This window comes from Argopecten irradians, chromosome 3 (assembly GCF_041381155.1).
Source record: "Argopecten irradians isolate NY chromosome 3, Ai_NY, whole genome shotgun sequence".
In the NCBI taxonomy this organism is placed as follows: Eukaryota; Metazoa; Mollusca; class Bivalvia; order Pectinida; family Pectinidae; genus Argopecten; species Argopecten irradians.
In genome coordinates, this window is record NC_091136.1 from 45570660 (window position 1) to 45586240 (window position 15581).

General features: G+C 34.1%; 1 protein-coding gene and 1 long non-coding RNA gene across 3 annotated transcripts; both read right to left on the reverse strand.

Moving 5' to 3' along the window:
• Positions 1–674: 674 nt before the first annotated feature.
• Positions 675–8357, reverse strand: LOC138318767 (uncharacterized). Its single transcript, XR_011207918.1, has 4 exons — positions 8189–8357; positions 5443–5556; positions 5207–5280; positions 675–3038 (listed from the first exon to the last, which is right to left on the reverse strand). It is a non-coding gene; the product is annotated as an uncharacterized lncRNA (long non-coding RNA).
• A 620-nt stretch (positions 8358–8977) lies between these two features.
• Positions 8978–14345, reverse strand: LOC138318768 (carbohydrate sulfotransferase 1-like). Of its 2 annotated transcripts, XM_069261451.1 has the most exons (4): positions 14095–14345; positions 13254–13498; positions 12464–12688; positions 8978–12240 (listed from the first exon to the last, which is right to left on the reverse strand). In XM_069261451.1, the coding sequence occupies exons 2-4, from the start codon at positions 13367–13369 to the stop codon at positions 11505–11507; spliced, it is 1077 nt and encodes a 358-aa protein (XP_069117552.1). In that variant the 5' UTR covers positions 13370–13498; positions 14095–14345; the 3' UTR covers positions 8978–11504. The 2 variants fall into 2 exon arrangements, with proteins under 2 accessions (XP_069117552.1, XP_069117551.1); XM_069261450.1 differs by lacking the exon at positions 14095–14345 and having other exon boundaries at positions 13254–13875.
• Between the last annotated feature and the right edge of the window lie 1236 nt (positions 14346–15581).

Below are 15581 nucleotides of genomic sequence, written 5' to 3' on the forward strand. Positions count from 1 at the left end.
CACTTTGTCGGGACCATCTCAGGATCATTTCATGCAAGTTTCAGCCAAATCGCACCGGTAGAACTTGAGAAGAAGTTCAAAATGTGTTTTCAAGATGGCGGCTGTGGCGGCCATCTTGGATTTCGGATCGACCCGAAAAATAACAACACTTTGTCGGGACCATGTCAGGATCATTTCATGCAAGTTTCAGCCAAATCGCACCGTTAGAACTTGAGAAGAAGTTCAAAATGTGTTTTCAAGATGGCGGCTGTGGCGGCCATCTTGGATTTCGGATCGACCCGAAAAATAACAACACTTTGTCGGGACCATGTCAGGATCATTTCATGCAAGTTTCAGCCAAATCGCCCCGGTAGAACTTGAGAAGAAGTTTAAAATGTGTTTTCAAGATGGCGGCTGTGGCGGCCATCTTGGATTTCGGATCGACCCGAAAAATAACAACACTTTGTCGGGACCATCTCAGGATCATTTCAGGTAAGTTTCAGCTCAATCCCACTGGTCAAACTTGAGAAGAAGTTCAAAATGTGAAAAGTTAACGCACGGCGGACGGCGGACGGCACACGGCGGACGGCGCACGACGACGGACGAAACATGATGACTATAGGTCATCCTGACCCTTCGGGTCAGATGACCTAAAAATGCCATGTTGTAAAACTATTGACCACAGTTACAGTTGCAAGGATTCAACGATTTTATTTTACACCCAGACCCATGATAATATGTAACACGAGGGATATAACAAATACAAATATATAGGCATGACAGGATAGACAAGTATATGTACATAACATTATTATAGCAATTACTCTCAACATTTGTACATTACACATATATGAAACATAAAGTATACTTATTTCATGGTTCAATAAGAAAAAAACTAAATGATAAATATAGAATAGTTTGATTGCATAGTATTAGCATCATTTTTACGATAAAAGTACAGTAGATGATTAAGTTGTTTTAAGAAAGAGTGAGGGTCCATTAGGACCTTCTTATTACATACGATAGCAAACCTTTCATCTTATTATCATTTGGGTTAATTTGGAAGTAGTTTGGAATATACTTTCTTTGCAAATTTTGGACAACAACGAAACTCAATTGCAACATGTTCCAAGCATATATTACAAAGTCTATTTTATTTAGGAATATTTCGCCATCTGCCTGTTTCAATGGGAAACTTTAAGTTACAGGTACGTATTTTGGTTATTTGCAATCTGTTATTTTCGAATAATATTGTCAAATACTTCTCAAATTTAAATTTAGTTTTAAAAATCAAATAGAATTGTCCTCTCCTCATGGCATGAGAAAACCTGTTTTGGATGAACTGATCTTGGAGCCTTTGTTTTAATTAGTGTTTGAAAAATATCTTAGGCATGATAATTTGATTATAAAATATATATGAAAAACCAGTCTCATCAAATATACTCTTAATATGGCTAATCCATTTGAAGGAATAAGTTCCATTTTCTTGTAGACTAAGCGCTGATTTCATTAAAATGCTACTGAATTTATCGTCATTACTAAACAATTTATTAAAACAACGAACCATTCGAAGTTTTACATTTAATTCCAACAGAAACCGACCAGGTTCTCCATATACCGTGAAATTAGGGGTTCTAGATCTCACTCTCAATATCCTTTTACAGAATTTCAAATACATTTGTTTTTGTTTCTTTAGATTTTCAAACCCCCAGAAGTCCGAGCCGTACAAGAGAATTAGCTCGACTACCGAATCGAAAATCTTTAATTGTAAGTCAATTGGGATAGCCTGGTTATGAATGCATGTGCAAGATCATGGAGTTAACGTGCTTTTAAATAGAAAGGTCTACACTAGTACTGTTGTTATCATGAGTATTATATATATATTGTTATTACATGACGGCAACTTTTCGCAGTTCGACGGGTCGCGAGTGGAGCCCTCTAAGACTGAGAGATGACGTCATGTACTGCGTTATAAAACCGACATGTGAGCGTAATTGCTACGTATTTACCAGAATGAAAAATTTTGCCAATGAAATAAAATTTTATATTCCTTGTAAGGGAAATAATTATTAACACTTCAAAAAATAGCAGTTAATATCAGCAATTCAATCGATCATTGAAGGTTGTAAATGTTAGAAAGACTATTAGAATCAATAACATTTACAAACTACAAAATTGATTTTATAACAACCCCCTCCTCCCCGCCCAATATTCCTTTAAATTTCTCTTACACCTGCGGGTGTTATATAAGTTTATTCCATGTACAAATTTAATATAACCTCGTGACGTCATTGCGTTAACAGAATTACTATTTTCTCGTTACAATTTTTAACGTTATTTTCAGTAAATAGGCTTGTTTTACTATATAGAATACAAACAACAGGATTTGTAATAAGGATATAAGGCGATTTTATATATAGAGAATTGACTTGTAGTTGCGGTTTTATTCGATTTTATTATAATTAACGAAAGGTTAATTTAAAAATTATACGGAGGTATAAGAAAAAAACTCATTAAAAAGAGGAGGGATTTACAACATTTTGTGATTCCTGTGGTAGGATATCCCTATCTTTTACATCCACATATGATATTATAATGATAGTATAATGTAATATTACAGGCAACTGCACTCACAAAGCTTTATTCATATTATTGTTAAGAATTCAGTAGCAATTCATGTTCTTTCTTTCTATGCAAAAATGAAACGGTTCAAATTATTAAATGAAGTAACTAATACACACAAAACATTAAATCAAATGTTGTCTGAAAGGTTATGCACCAGGATACAACAACGCTGTCGAATTGTCGAAAAGTACTTCAAAGAAAAGAAAATGGGAATGTCAAAATAATGATTATTCTTTTGCAAATACATGTAGCTGTAAACTTGGAAATTCCACCTGAAAGTGTTTACAAACTACATCTTTCTTTTTGCGATATATTCTTAGCTCTACACTCCTGGCTCAAACCAAGCTTTCGCCGCCAGTCCTCACACCGATGTAAAACTTTGTCTATAGAAACATCCATAACCGCGATATGTTCTTTCCCGTCCTTTTTATATCCTATAACAGAAAATGGAAGGTGATAAATTAAGAGTTAAAATGTCGCAATTGTTAATATGTTCATTATATGATTAGACAAAGCTCTTACCTGTATTGAAAGAAAACCTCCTTAACACTATACGGTTACTATAAACACTATTACGTCCATATGTACCCGTTAATTACACGTTGCGTTGTATTGTATTCGAGGCAACATAACAACAGACACAGTTTATCAAAGGAATGTGTGTTACAATGTCATTTGTAAGTTTATATGCTATCTAGAAAACTAAATAAGTATCACAAAAGCTTTAAATGCATTTTTTCCATCTACATCAACTGAAAACAACTTATCGTCCCAGCCCACATATATATTTAACTATGCCCTTCTTTTTGGGCGATATGACTATTTCCTTTTGACGGCCGTAATCTAGAGCCCCACTGAGAACCTGGAAAACTAAATAGTATTTTTATGAAAGAAGATGTTCATCACTATATAACGAATCAATATCGATTCGGTGATTGCATTAGTGACGTCATACATGCCCAACTAAGTCAAAATTCGAGGTCTGAAATCCAGATTTTAGTGTGTGCCCGGAACCTGTCATTGTGAGCTTCATTATTATGATACTGATATGCGGATGGTCTCAAGCGATAGAGTCCATACATATGTTGTTATTTTTGACTACATTCGTGTTACTGATTTGATTCCAAATGTTAAAAAATGGTCCAGGGACCTGTCCTCTCTGCGCCTTAGCAACATTATAAGTAATGAAACGGAAAAGAAAACTAGAGAAATTTTTATTCTGACTTTTTCATTATTTAATGTAATAACTAGTATTGTTAAATGCTCTATTTAAAATTATTTGATGGAGAAATGTAAAATATTCATTTAGATAATTGCAAACGTGCGTGTCAACTGTGCAATGTTACGTCATCAGATGTCATTGAAACGTTCATGTTCATTTGAAACATTTGTATAACATCGTACACAATTGTATCTTTTCCATAGCGGGCTACTGAATAATGGCCAGTATTAACTCCCATGTGCAGCTCTTGCAAACTATTACTTCCTATATTCTGGAAGTAACAATTTGATTGGTCAATTCGAAAGGTGGAATGAGATTATGGATCTGCATTGAACTAATTTGGTACTTGATACGATGTAATTGCTTGGTTTTCACTTGTTATGCTGTTATATTTACATTTCCGTTTTCACTTTCCTATATAACCTTACTAACCGGGCAATCGTTTACACCTGCGTAAACGCAGAGGGGCTACCGCGCAAGAACACAAACCGAAACACTAACTTCCGCCCATATGTGAATGCGCATCCGGTTAGGCCAAAATATATGCCATGACAAAGGTTCCATATCAAAATCAGTTTGAATGCAATGGAAAGCATTGTGTTAATATTAACCAATAAGAAAAATGGAAACATATGGAATAAATGGATTAAAAACGATAAAATTATTATGGAATTATATTTTATTTACTCCCGGAACTTGACACATTTTCCCGCCAAATTGGAGCCAGCTGTTTCGCGATTCCATCAATTACTCAGCTGTTCCACCAATCGTATAACGTTGAAAAAACGAATGTTTATTTCACTGGAACACTAAATTTAAATGAAATGGTCGGTCGAAATGTAAATATAAGGAATGTTTTTAATTTTTTGTTGTTTACTGGTGTGTAAACTGCATTTTTTGTACATCCTGGACATATCCAGGCACAATAAGACAATCATCCCTCTCGGGATATCTGTCGACGTCTGGCACAGAGTCACAGTCAAACGTATATATCTCTTTCATTGATGCGCCCATTCCACTGCTTTCGCCTTGTTTACCCCGAACTTAAAGGACGAAAAAATAGATTTCAATGCGTTATAAGTTGAAAAACTATGTTGTAAAATTTACTCTTGATGAGATAGCGAGTAAATGAGTGTGAGCAATCGAGCGAGCGAGGGAACTTATGGATGAAACAGTGCATCTCAATTCAAAATACATAGAGACATTCAAACATCATACACTTCGACTACGAGGACTTGTTTTTCCATTAGCTCAGTTTGCAGCAACAAGGGAGGGCTTCTTTTGAAAGTGTCAATCCTCAATCCTTGGTGTATACTTAATATCTAACATGTTATTGTTCAATGATAAAAATATATCTATATATTTAGAAGATTTTCTTACTTATTTCTCCATTTTTTGCTGTTTGTCTTCATCAGGTTCCATACAAAGTCTGCGTAATTTTTCATCTATTGAATCTGTAATAAAATTGTCGTTGGATTGTATTTAAGTAATTGTTTGATTAAGGTAAAAAAATTACTGTGTAGGTAACATGAAAGAGACGCTCATGAACAATATATATATAACATTTCAAGCGTTTTAAAATACTAATGTTCTAAATATAGTATGTAAATACTTACTCATTTCACTTTGTAATGTTTTAATCTGATCCCGTAAACATTCGTTTTCACGTTTGGTTGACCTTTCATCGGCTAGTTCCAACTTGACCTCACACAATTCCTCGTCTTTTGCAGCTACATGGAAAAAGTTATGCCTTATATTGAATGTTAAATCAATCCAATCGTCCATGTCTCAAGAGTATTTGCAATCCGAGCAAACGAAGTGCGAGAGCAAGCAAGCAAGCGAGAGAACCAATGAAGCAATTCAAGTTAAAATATTGTACATAAGGATATTAGAATATTTTTCACTTGATTTCTTTTTATTTCCTTGTTTTATCTTTTTATTAACCATAGCTGTGGTGCAACAAGGAACGCCTTTATTTAATAATATCAAATTGCAATCCTTAATATCAATCTTATATCGAACATGCCATTTTGAAATAAATACAGAATGATTTTAAGCTTATTTTCCTACCTATGTCCCTTTTCTGGATATTTACAAGTGATTGCTCGTTATTTTGACCAAGAGTAGACAATTTTCCCTCCAGTAATTATTTTTTCTCCTTCAGATGAGTTATATCTGATTTTAGTTTCAATTCCTTTTCTTTCATCTCGTCGTAGTTTCTATTGAACACGTTTACTTTCACTTCAATAAGTAGTAGTAAATTATCTACAATGGGAATTCCATCTACAAGGGATTCATAGCTATTGTTTTCTTTTTGCGAGGTATTCTTAGCCGGTTGTCATGCCAATGTAAAACTTTCTCTAATAAATTGAAAGATTTGTCCAAACCCGCGATATTTTTCTCCCCGTCTCTTTTCATATCCTCAAACAAGAAAATACGATGAACGTGTTATTGACAAAACCTGTGTAGTCAAAGTAGTTCGATTAGACATCTCCCATTTTGCCCGAAACGGAGTATGGACACCGACATGACTTCCAAAATTCGGGGTTTGTCTCAAAAACCAAATTCAACAAATTAAAACTTGCCTTACTTTTTCATGTTCATTCCGTGATTTTACTTACTTTTATTATTAAAAAATCGAGTTGTGGCGCATTGATATCTTATCCAATAATTCAGTTTGTCCAATGACGGCGCCGCTTTTAAAATTCCCCGCGAAAATGTTCTGTATTAGGAAGTCATATTCACTTAACGTACAGTTCTTTCGATCGATAGAAAAATAATCTCCACGGTTTAACCAATAGAAATGAGCGTAACTTATGGAATTAATTTATAAGGAAATAATTAATTTTTCTTTGTTTTCATACCAAATCTGGCTTTCTGATTGGCCAATATTTTTTTTTTGCATACCACTATGAAAAAAAAAATCCGAGAATGGCGCGAAACCCCGACGTTTTGTGACGTCACAATAGAGACATTGACGTTGCGTATTGATTCGGAAAAAAGAATCCCTTGAAAAACCACTATAACGTTACATTTAAACATACTTCATTTTATCAAATAGAGAATAAAATTAATTATAAGTATTAATGTCACTATTTTTTAATTTTATCGGGTTATGAAAAAAAAATTGTTTGCAAACTTTTGTGAGAATCCGCTACGCGGATTCACACAGTTTGCAAACAATTTTTTTTTCATACCCCGATAAAATTAAAAAATAGTGACATCAATGCTTAAATGAAAAAAATACGTAGCTATCTATTTATCCATATGGTATCCATTGCGTAATTCGTCCAATCGTCTAAATGAAATGTGCTCACATGGTCACCTTCACTATATGTATTTACTATACGAAAGCACGTGTTATGTGTTCAATTATTTCTTTTGATTTCAGGTATGTCAATAAATAATAAATTATATAATTATAATTAAGAATGTCAAAAATCTAGAGGACCTTTGCCCCTCATTACGTTTTATCTTTCTGATCAATTTTTTTTTAAATTTTTGTATCTAAACCAAACAAATAAGATATAACAGACATCGGTACCGGTCATGCACTGTCACTATTGATACACAGGCTTTTGACTCTGTAGATACTGGGTACACCTATAGAGGTTGTCCGTATATCAATAGTCAGAAGCCTGTGTATCAAATCGAAAATTATACGATATCGGTCTGGATATGCACTCAAGCATAACACAGGTAGGTCAGCTTTCACGTGCATAGAGACAGGACAGTGCTGTAGCAGACGACTATTTACCGATGGACTATTTCATCTACTAATTGTTTAGTCGGTAGTCACTAAACTGTAAATTATAACTTTTATTTTCATACTTTATTTTTCATCCTTTTTTATAACGGGGATGACTATATGAATGTAAATATAAGCATCGGTTGTCATATTTTGACATGCATTGGTGTGTAACAAACATTGGGTATTCTAGCATATTTTTCATGGTGTGCTACCGTGCACCATTGGCTATATTAGGTTTCATAATAATGTATGTTACACACCAATGGATGTCAAATATATGACAACCAATGTTTAATAACGATTCAGAAATTCGGAAATGAATCGCAATTGTAAAAAAAAAACATGAAAACATTAGTTTGCAACAGTGTCCATAAATACCACTTCTATAACAGATTTGTGTCGTGGGAAGGTTTTTTTAAATTATGAATAGCAATAATTTTATTTGATCTAACATGTTACGGGTTTTTTTTTACACAACAACAAATGTCTGATAATTAATGAAATACACAAACATTAAATAGTGCAGTATATCTGGTTTCCCTTCACCGCCAGTCGCCGAGCTTGACCTAAAGACACAACTGGCTTTCTATATAGGTCAGGAGTCAACTTACCTCTACCATCACCTTCAGATCATTGAACTCCTTAGAGTGATTCCATACAGGACCTTTCATGGTGACAGTTGGGTACCAGTGGTGCTTGGCATTCACAATAATTGTGATTCGTAGCTACTGAGACCATACATCTCGTGATGGTATCTGGGATGTTTTAGATAACATGGGTTTTCCACTTTCGTTTTACATTCTGTATATTGGCATTACATATCAAGGGGAAACCATTTGAATTTAAAACTTACACACTTTAAAACTTTTACTGAAAATATGAAAATTTAAATGACAAGATAATACCTGTATTCACTTAAGTTGAGTACTAGCATATCATTCATTGTACATGTATACGGTTTGTTGACGTTGTAAGGGAGCTCGAGGCAACTCTCAAATCTCTGCATCATTTCTACACTTTTCAATGATTAATTATTCAAATTTCAAACCATTCCATTTTTATTAATTAAATAAATTATAATTGGAAAGACAATGAATCGTTGTGTGCGTGTATCGGGTTTATCGATGTTGTTGTTATCGCTGTTACATAGATATTATTTTTTTTGTTATCGAGAATTATAAAAAGATGGTACGACTCGAAATCGACACAGTAACATTTTTATCTAAAAGTCAAATATCGACTTAATATATTAAAGTTTTTTAATTAATGCATCTTTCCATTCAAAATGGTGTAAAATGGTTATTTTTTGTGTAAATTTCTAAATCTAGTTTTATCGTTTCTCAATATGTGTTCTCTAATGAGGTTCTACTGTAATGGGTGTAGTGTGTTATCTTTACATAAATCGACATTTTACCCCATCCATGAAAGAAAAGTCGGAAGGTGAAAAATGTTTTATTTTAATGTACCATCTTCATCTTCTAGACAGACAAATTACAATGATGCCTAGTGCCGTATTTGTCTTTAGCACATTCTGTCTATGGCTTATCTGTGATATACATTGGTACAAGTGTCAGCGCCTGTTTTTGTTTTAGTCAAAATAATTTTCAACGTAATTTCATGTTCATTGTAGAAGAAACAAATCATGATAACAACCATGTTCATGTATGTTATTCAAATAAAGTATCGCTACTTGTTAATAGGAATGTTCTAAATGTAATAAAAAATATTACAAAAGCAATATATTTATGTGTACCTGATATTAAAGTCAATGTATACATTGTATAATGGACATCCTTCATACTCTTTCATACGATTTTATTTCATTACGTCTTTCCAAAAACAGCAAATAGACAGAATCCTAATATAAGAAGCAAGTGAATGATAGTTATTAAAATAATAAACTATTGATTAAAATAAGGATATGCATATCCTCCAAATTATGTCAAAGCACGTATAATCGGGGATTGGGTATTGGATTGGAAAATGAATAATTTGCTCAAAATACGACGTTCAAGAGCATGTGCAAGAGCATGGTGCTAATAGATATCCGTAACTGAAATCTTGCCATCTTTTAAAAGTATTTGATTGTTGTAATAAGAGAGCAGTTGGTCGAAGCCACGACTGTAATCTTACGTGCTTCTTAACTTGATGAGAAAACGAAAAGGATTCAGATTATCAATTATTAAATATACACAAAAATAGAATCCCAAATGTTGTCTGTGGGGCTATGAATATCGATACAATTCAAACAAGGAGCCTCAAAGCGTGTCATTATTCCCCGCCCCTCGCAGTTGGTATGAAAATACATGTATATATCAAGCTCAAAGTAAGAGTTATTAAAGTATAACTTTTAATGTATGTTAGTATTGTAAAACTGAAAATACAACAGCAGGTGGCTATTTAAAGAAACAGTAATTTAAGTTGAAACATTAACAAGAAGTTTTCACTCTGATAGTTTTCGACAATGATCCATATATCCATAGTTATAACGACAATGTGCTGATTCGGGGTAATTCGTTACTGACAATTCACTAACCTTGAATGAGACAAAATTCCACACTTCCTTTACAAGGTTATGACCAATGTTTTGTAAGTTCGAAGAGGACTTGTACGATATCCATGACTATCAGGTATGTTGGGAGTAAAAGTTCGAAGAGAATTAACACAACATAACACGAGAATAGATATTTTAGGTGAGAAACTGTTTAAATACCTAGACAATTAATTCCAAAAACATATTCTGGTAGTGATAATAAACACAGCGTTAAAGATTCCAAACGCAAAAAAGGGCATACTTAGATATCCAGATCTCAAAACGTATCACATATGACGTTTTATTATCCTAGTACGACTAATTTTGCGGATGGTCATTCGCAAAATTATCAAAAAAATGTATTTGAATTAAATCGAGGGATGGGTGTAATCAGCGAAACAAATTCAGTGAAATGTTGAAAATGTTGAATTTAATAGAAAGGTGAAGAAAATTAAAATACAAATGTCTTTAGATTTTGTAAATGATAAGTGATGTGACATATAGAATCGATTTCCAATAATTACTCCTAGGAAAAAATTAGCCTTATTTTTCTTGCCGTGAAAAACCTCGCAAAACAAACATGGTGCATTTACATAATGGACTTATATGACCTTGGTAATATACATGGTGCAGGTCGATTTTCGTGACGTTATTTTGTTTTCCTTTGCCCTAGTTAGATGTTCGAACTATTGTATTTAAAAGAATTTAACAAAGGACGAACAAATACAAATGATATTTTGTTGCATTTTACATCATTATCATCATCGTATCATAAACTTCACCATCATTAACATCAAAGCTTGCTTGAGAAGAACCTTATACCGTTTCAAATATATTTTTCAACAAAATGCTGATATTGATACTCTTTCAATAATTGTCGATAAGTATTTTATTTTTCAAACTGCTTGCGATATCCCAGTACAATGAAATTATTTGGTTGATTTGCATGACAATAGAAAACATTAATATAGTGTATTATTTGAAAAGATATATTATACATGATTTAACTAAAACAGATTTATCCCAAACCACCATGTATGACAAACAAGTAATTGACAGTGTCTAAATGCATACATGTATAAATAGACCATGTACAAAACCTAAAATATTGTACACAAATATATGTAATTTTAAATGATAGTCATACAGAAATATGTATCAAGGCCATGCAATCATTAGTCAACAACTTACCAGATAACTGCCTAAGTTAACATTTACGTTGTGCAGAAAAGTTTGTTGTTTTCTCTTGGTTGCTATATGGAACCAAGAATATAAAAAAAACTTATATAGTATCATTGTTCTATCGGCGAACCGCGAATATTTCTATGCACAAAATTATTTGAAATCTCTAATCCACGAAAGAAAGTACTCGTGAATATTTCATGTGATACAGTTCATGTTCGTAATGGAATACTGCTATTTAAAAGATCTTCGTGCGATCGTAATTGTGGGTATCCGAGCAGATCGTAAACATCAGAGCATTCATCGTTTGTCCATTTAATCACGTGCCAAGGGATACGCGTCCTCCATTTTCTAGCCGTCTGCTCAGAATTATTTCTAGCCGTGGTATATACACCCTCCGTTTTTGACGAATGTATCATAGAATTTATGTGAAGAAAGTCGTTCATTTCAGATGCAAATCCAACAAATTCAAATACTTTTGATGCTTCCATTGGGCTTGTCGCTATATCCTCGTAAAAAATGGTACGGATTCTCCCCGGGTACTTACGTTGCAACTGAAGTGAATCTTTACAGTCTTGTTTTATTTTTTGACAAAGAGATTTGATCTCATCCAATGTTGTGTTGCCACTTCCTCTTAACCTAGAGTCTATGATCGCTCTCGGATCTCTGACTAAATGTAAGATTTTTAAATGAGGCAGTGAGTTAAGTAATCGTGAGGCTAACCCAACAGTCAAACGTAGCACCTTACTTACTCTGGAATGCGATGTAAAGCATGGTAATAGTATCTGGTGCCAACACAATGGGTCACGGTGCTCACAATCGGACAATACGGTAGAGTTTACTTTACGAAATTGCCATGGTAACATAATTTTTTGAAAAGTGTTAAAGTCACAGTTGTAGATATTGCGGAGAATATCGATAGCTTCTGTGTCATTTCCACTGGAATCCCTGTTAAAAATAACAACAATATGTCAGTAAGGTTGGTTTATTAAATTGCATTGGAATCATTTATTTCATTGTTTCTGTTACATATTTATTTAATAAATTTTATTTATTCATTTATTTATTTATTCATTTATCTATGTATTCATTTATTTATTTATCAGAATTATATTGCATCCGGATAAATGACATTGAAAATCCACGCATTTTGAACAGAAAAAATACTTACAAACAACTTGCGTTCGTCATGCTGCACACAAACCCTTCTTTGAAGTACTGGTACTTGGCTATCCTGTGTAGAGGTTCGTATACATAAAACTGATCTTTGCGAATTCCCAGAATTTCACCCATAAAAGTAGTCCCTCCTCTCATGTACCCTAGCAACAAGACATCAGCGGCTGGATTTTGATGAGATTTCTGGAAATTTCTTGTTTGTATAATCGGTCGATGATCACTGCGAAAAGCAAAGTACTTGACATTATAGATTTGATCACTATAGCAAATAATCCTAGAACTGGTAAAACGATTATTCGAAACATGGAATCCCAACCAACACACAGTAACCGCCCTTGTGACGTCATTATTTTGTGACCGAAACTTATGCCGTTGTCTCTGAAAAGAATGACGGTACGCTCGCAAATTAAACGACGTCACAATCAACACCTACCCACAATGGCAAATACCTATATGTTTTATGCAAATATGGAATAGTTTTTTGAAGGAAGTCGTAGATAGAACAAAACTAAGAAGAAACAAATCTAGCTTAAACTCAAAATTATATGAATGACACTGTTTAGGAAGTCGTCGAATAATGTGTATTGTAATTGGTATGATAAATTCAAAGTACGGTGGTATAAAGACTGGGATTATATTCATGGAATAGTGCAGTCTGTGCTTCACGTAAACCAAAGATTCACAACATCAAGACCTACACAGTATTATCCACGCATTTCAAATACACATTTCTACTCGATGGTAATGAAACAAAACTCGCTCAGTGATATTGAAAATCCACTTACCAGGTGGTGTAGATAGATCCATCGTTGAATAGCACTATCAAAGACAAAGATATCAGAAGTATACATCCCACTAGTCGTTTCTCTTTCAATAACAAGCGTTTACATTGGAGTTTCATGATGTTGTAATACCGGTGAACCTCTCCAAATCGAGAACGCAAACTGTATGGTAAACATCAATCTCAATCGAAATCGGCCCTGGACACTATGTTGATTTACGTTTGAGCAAACACTGCCACCAGAATACCCTTATCATGTGTAAATAAAAAAGAAATGTGAAAAAAACACAAGACTGTGAACCTGTGCGAGATGTAGGTCGTAGTCAGGAAGGTACACAAATATTAATGTCTCTGTAATGTCGCTCTAGTTCTTTTGACAAGAACTCGGTATAATGTAACATTACTAATCAGCAACCCTAAGGTATTTAAAGTTGTAATTGGATATTCAACAATATACAGTAAGATTGCTTTTAATAATGGCACATGTGTAGTTTATATCATTTGTATTCAGCTTATTCAAAACAGCTCAATACCACTCAGTCTTTAGATCAGCATTTGACAGTTTTTACAAAAATCTATACCTACTCCAAAATGTCGTGTCATAACATGTGGATTTCTACATAATTAATGTACATTTACGTTTTAACATAAAAGGTTTTTTATAGAAGAACATACAATACAGTGTAAGCATGTTTTCTAAATCAATCATCATTATAATATATTCACAAACGTTCTAGAATTATTACATTTATTTGTTAAGAACCATAATAACAACAATGTAAAGAACACAAGTAATGTAAAGACGGTCCTGCAAGTAAGAAGTTTGAGTTGCGCCTGCTGCTCACTATTTTTAGGATCTGATAATCTTTTCTTTCGGTTTTCTATAGGTTCGGTTTCCATTAATTCTCCATATAAAATGGTATGATGCACTGGGTGTAAATTAAAGGTTAGCTTATACTCGGCTACATATAGAAGTAATTAATCCGGTCCGTTCAGTGTGCTCGGGAAAGAAACGTCCTCGGGAAACACAAATCCCAACCAAATAAAATGGACCCCAAACCACAGGAACTCTGTACGAATGTTAAATCGGTATGTTTTATTTATATAGTATCCTATAACACACATTTCTATATGCCAAATGCCTTTATCCAAGGCAAATTCACAAAACGTTATTAAAACATAATTAAACACTGCATGTGCAAACATATCGCCTGTATCGGTGAAAGGTTTATTTTAAAAAAGCTAGTCGGCTGGTTTTGTTGTTTATACTCCTGTCTATTTTATAGACATATTTATATTTGAATGATTCAAAACCCATTGAAAATAGCGTAGAGCAATTTCTATTCTTATCAATACTTCTACAGTGAATGGTATTATCTCTCACGGAATAAGATATCCATTATCTGTCACGCAAGTATTATTGCAGTGCCCTGTCTGGTTCTGAATTTTAAAGTATTCAATAGCTACATATGTGCAAAATGGAAATAGTTTGCTGGCGTGTTAAAAAAAATGTGTAAATATTTATATTTTATCTCAAAATTAGGCTCACATATTCCATGGTTTATACGATGGCCCATATCAGCCGACATGGCAACTGCTTTACTAAAAAGTGGCCCTGCAGGTAGGGCGTTAGAATTGTACCTGCTGCCCCTATTGTATGATCGTAAAAGGCGACTAAATTAAGGATCTTATCTTTTCTCCTTAAACTACCTAACTGACTTTATCTTTCCTAATGCTTCCATTGGCACCGCCTCACTTTTGGCCTTGAGCTGAGCGTTCGCCCCTGTGAGTCCCCTGGCCGAGACATACCAAAGTCTATAAAAGTGGTAGTTTCTGCTCCTGCTTAGCGCTCAGCATACAGGGAGTGGCACGACTGGTTCGCCCGTTAACAGTATAATGTGACCGGGTGGGGTGTGTTGCTTGGTGTCTTCGGCGGCATGCTTCAGTGATATAGCACTATAAAAAGGGCAACAGTTCCACTATACAACAAGACACAGCATGAATATACCGCAGTCTCCACGGACACGCACCTCGCATAACATACACGCAACACACCGCATACATGGGAGGCCGTCCTTAAATGACCATAGCTGTCAATAGGACGTTAATTAATCAAACAAACAAAAGCTTTACTAAACTGTAGTTGTACACACATTTGTGGTGATTGTCATGGTAACTGTTTTAGTAAGAAGCACTTGCCAACATGTTTTGTCATTTTACTCGATCGGCAACTGCTTTACTAGAGTAACTGTTTTGTCATCCTTACACAAGGTACATATCAGCCTTGTTGGTGAGTGTCTGGCTTTTGATACAATGAACATTCCACGCAAAT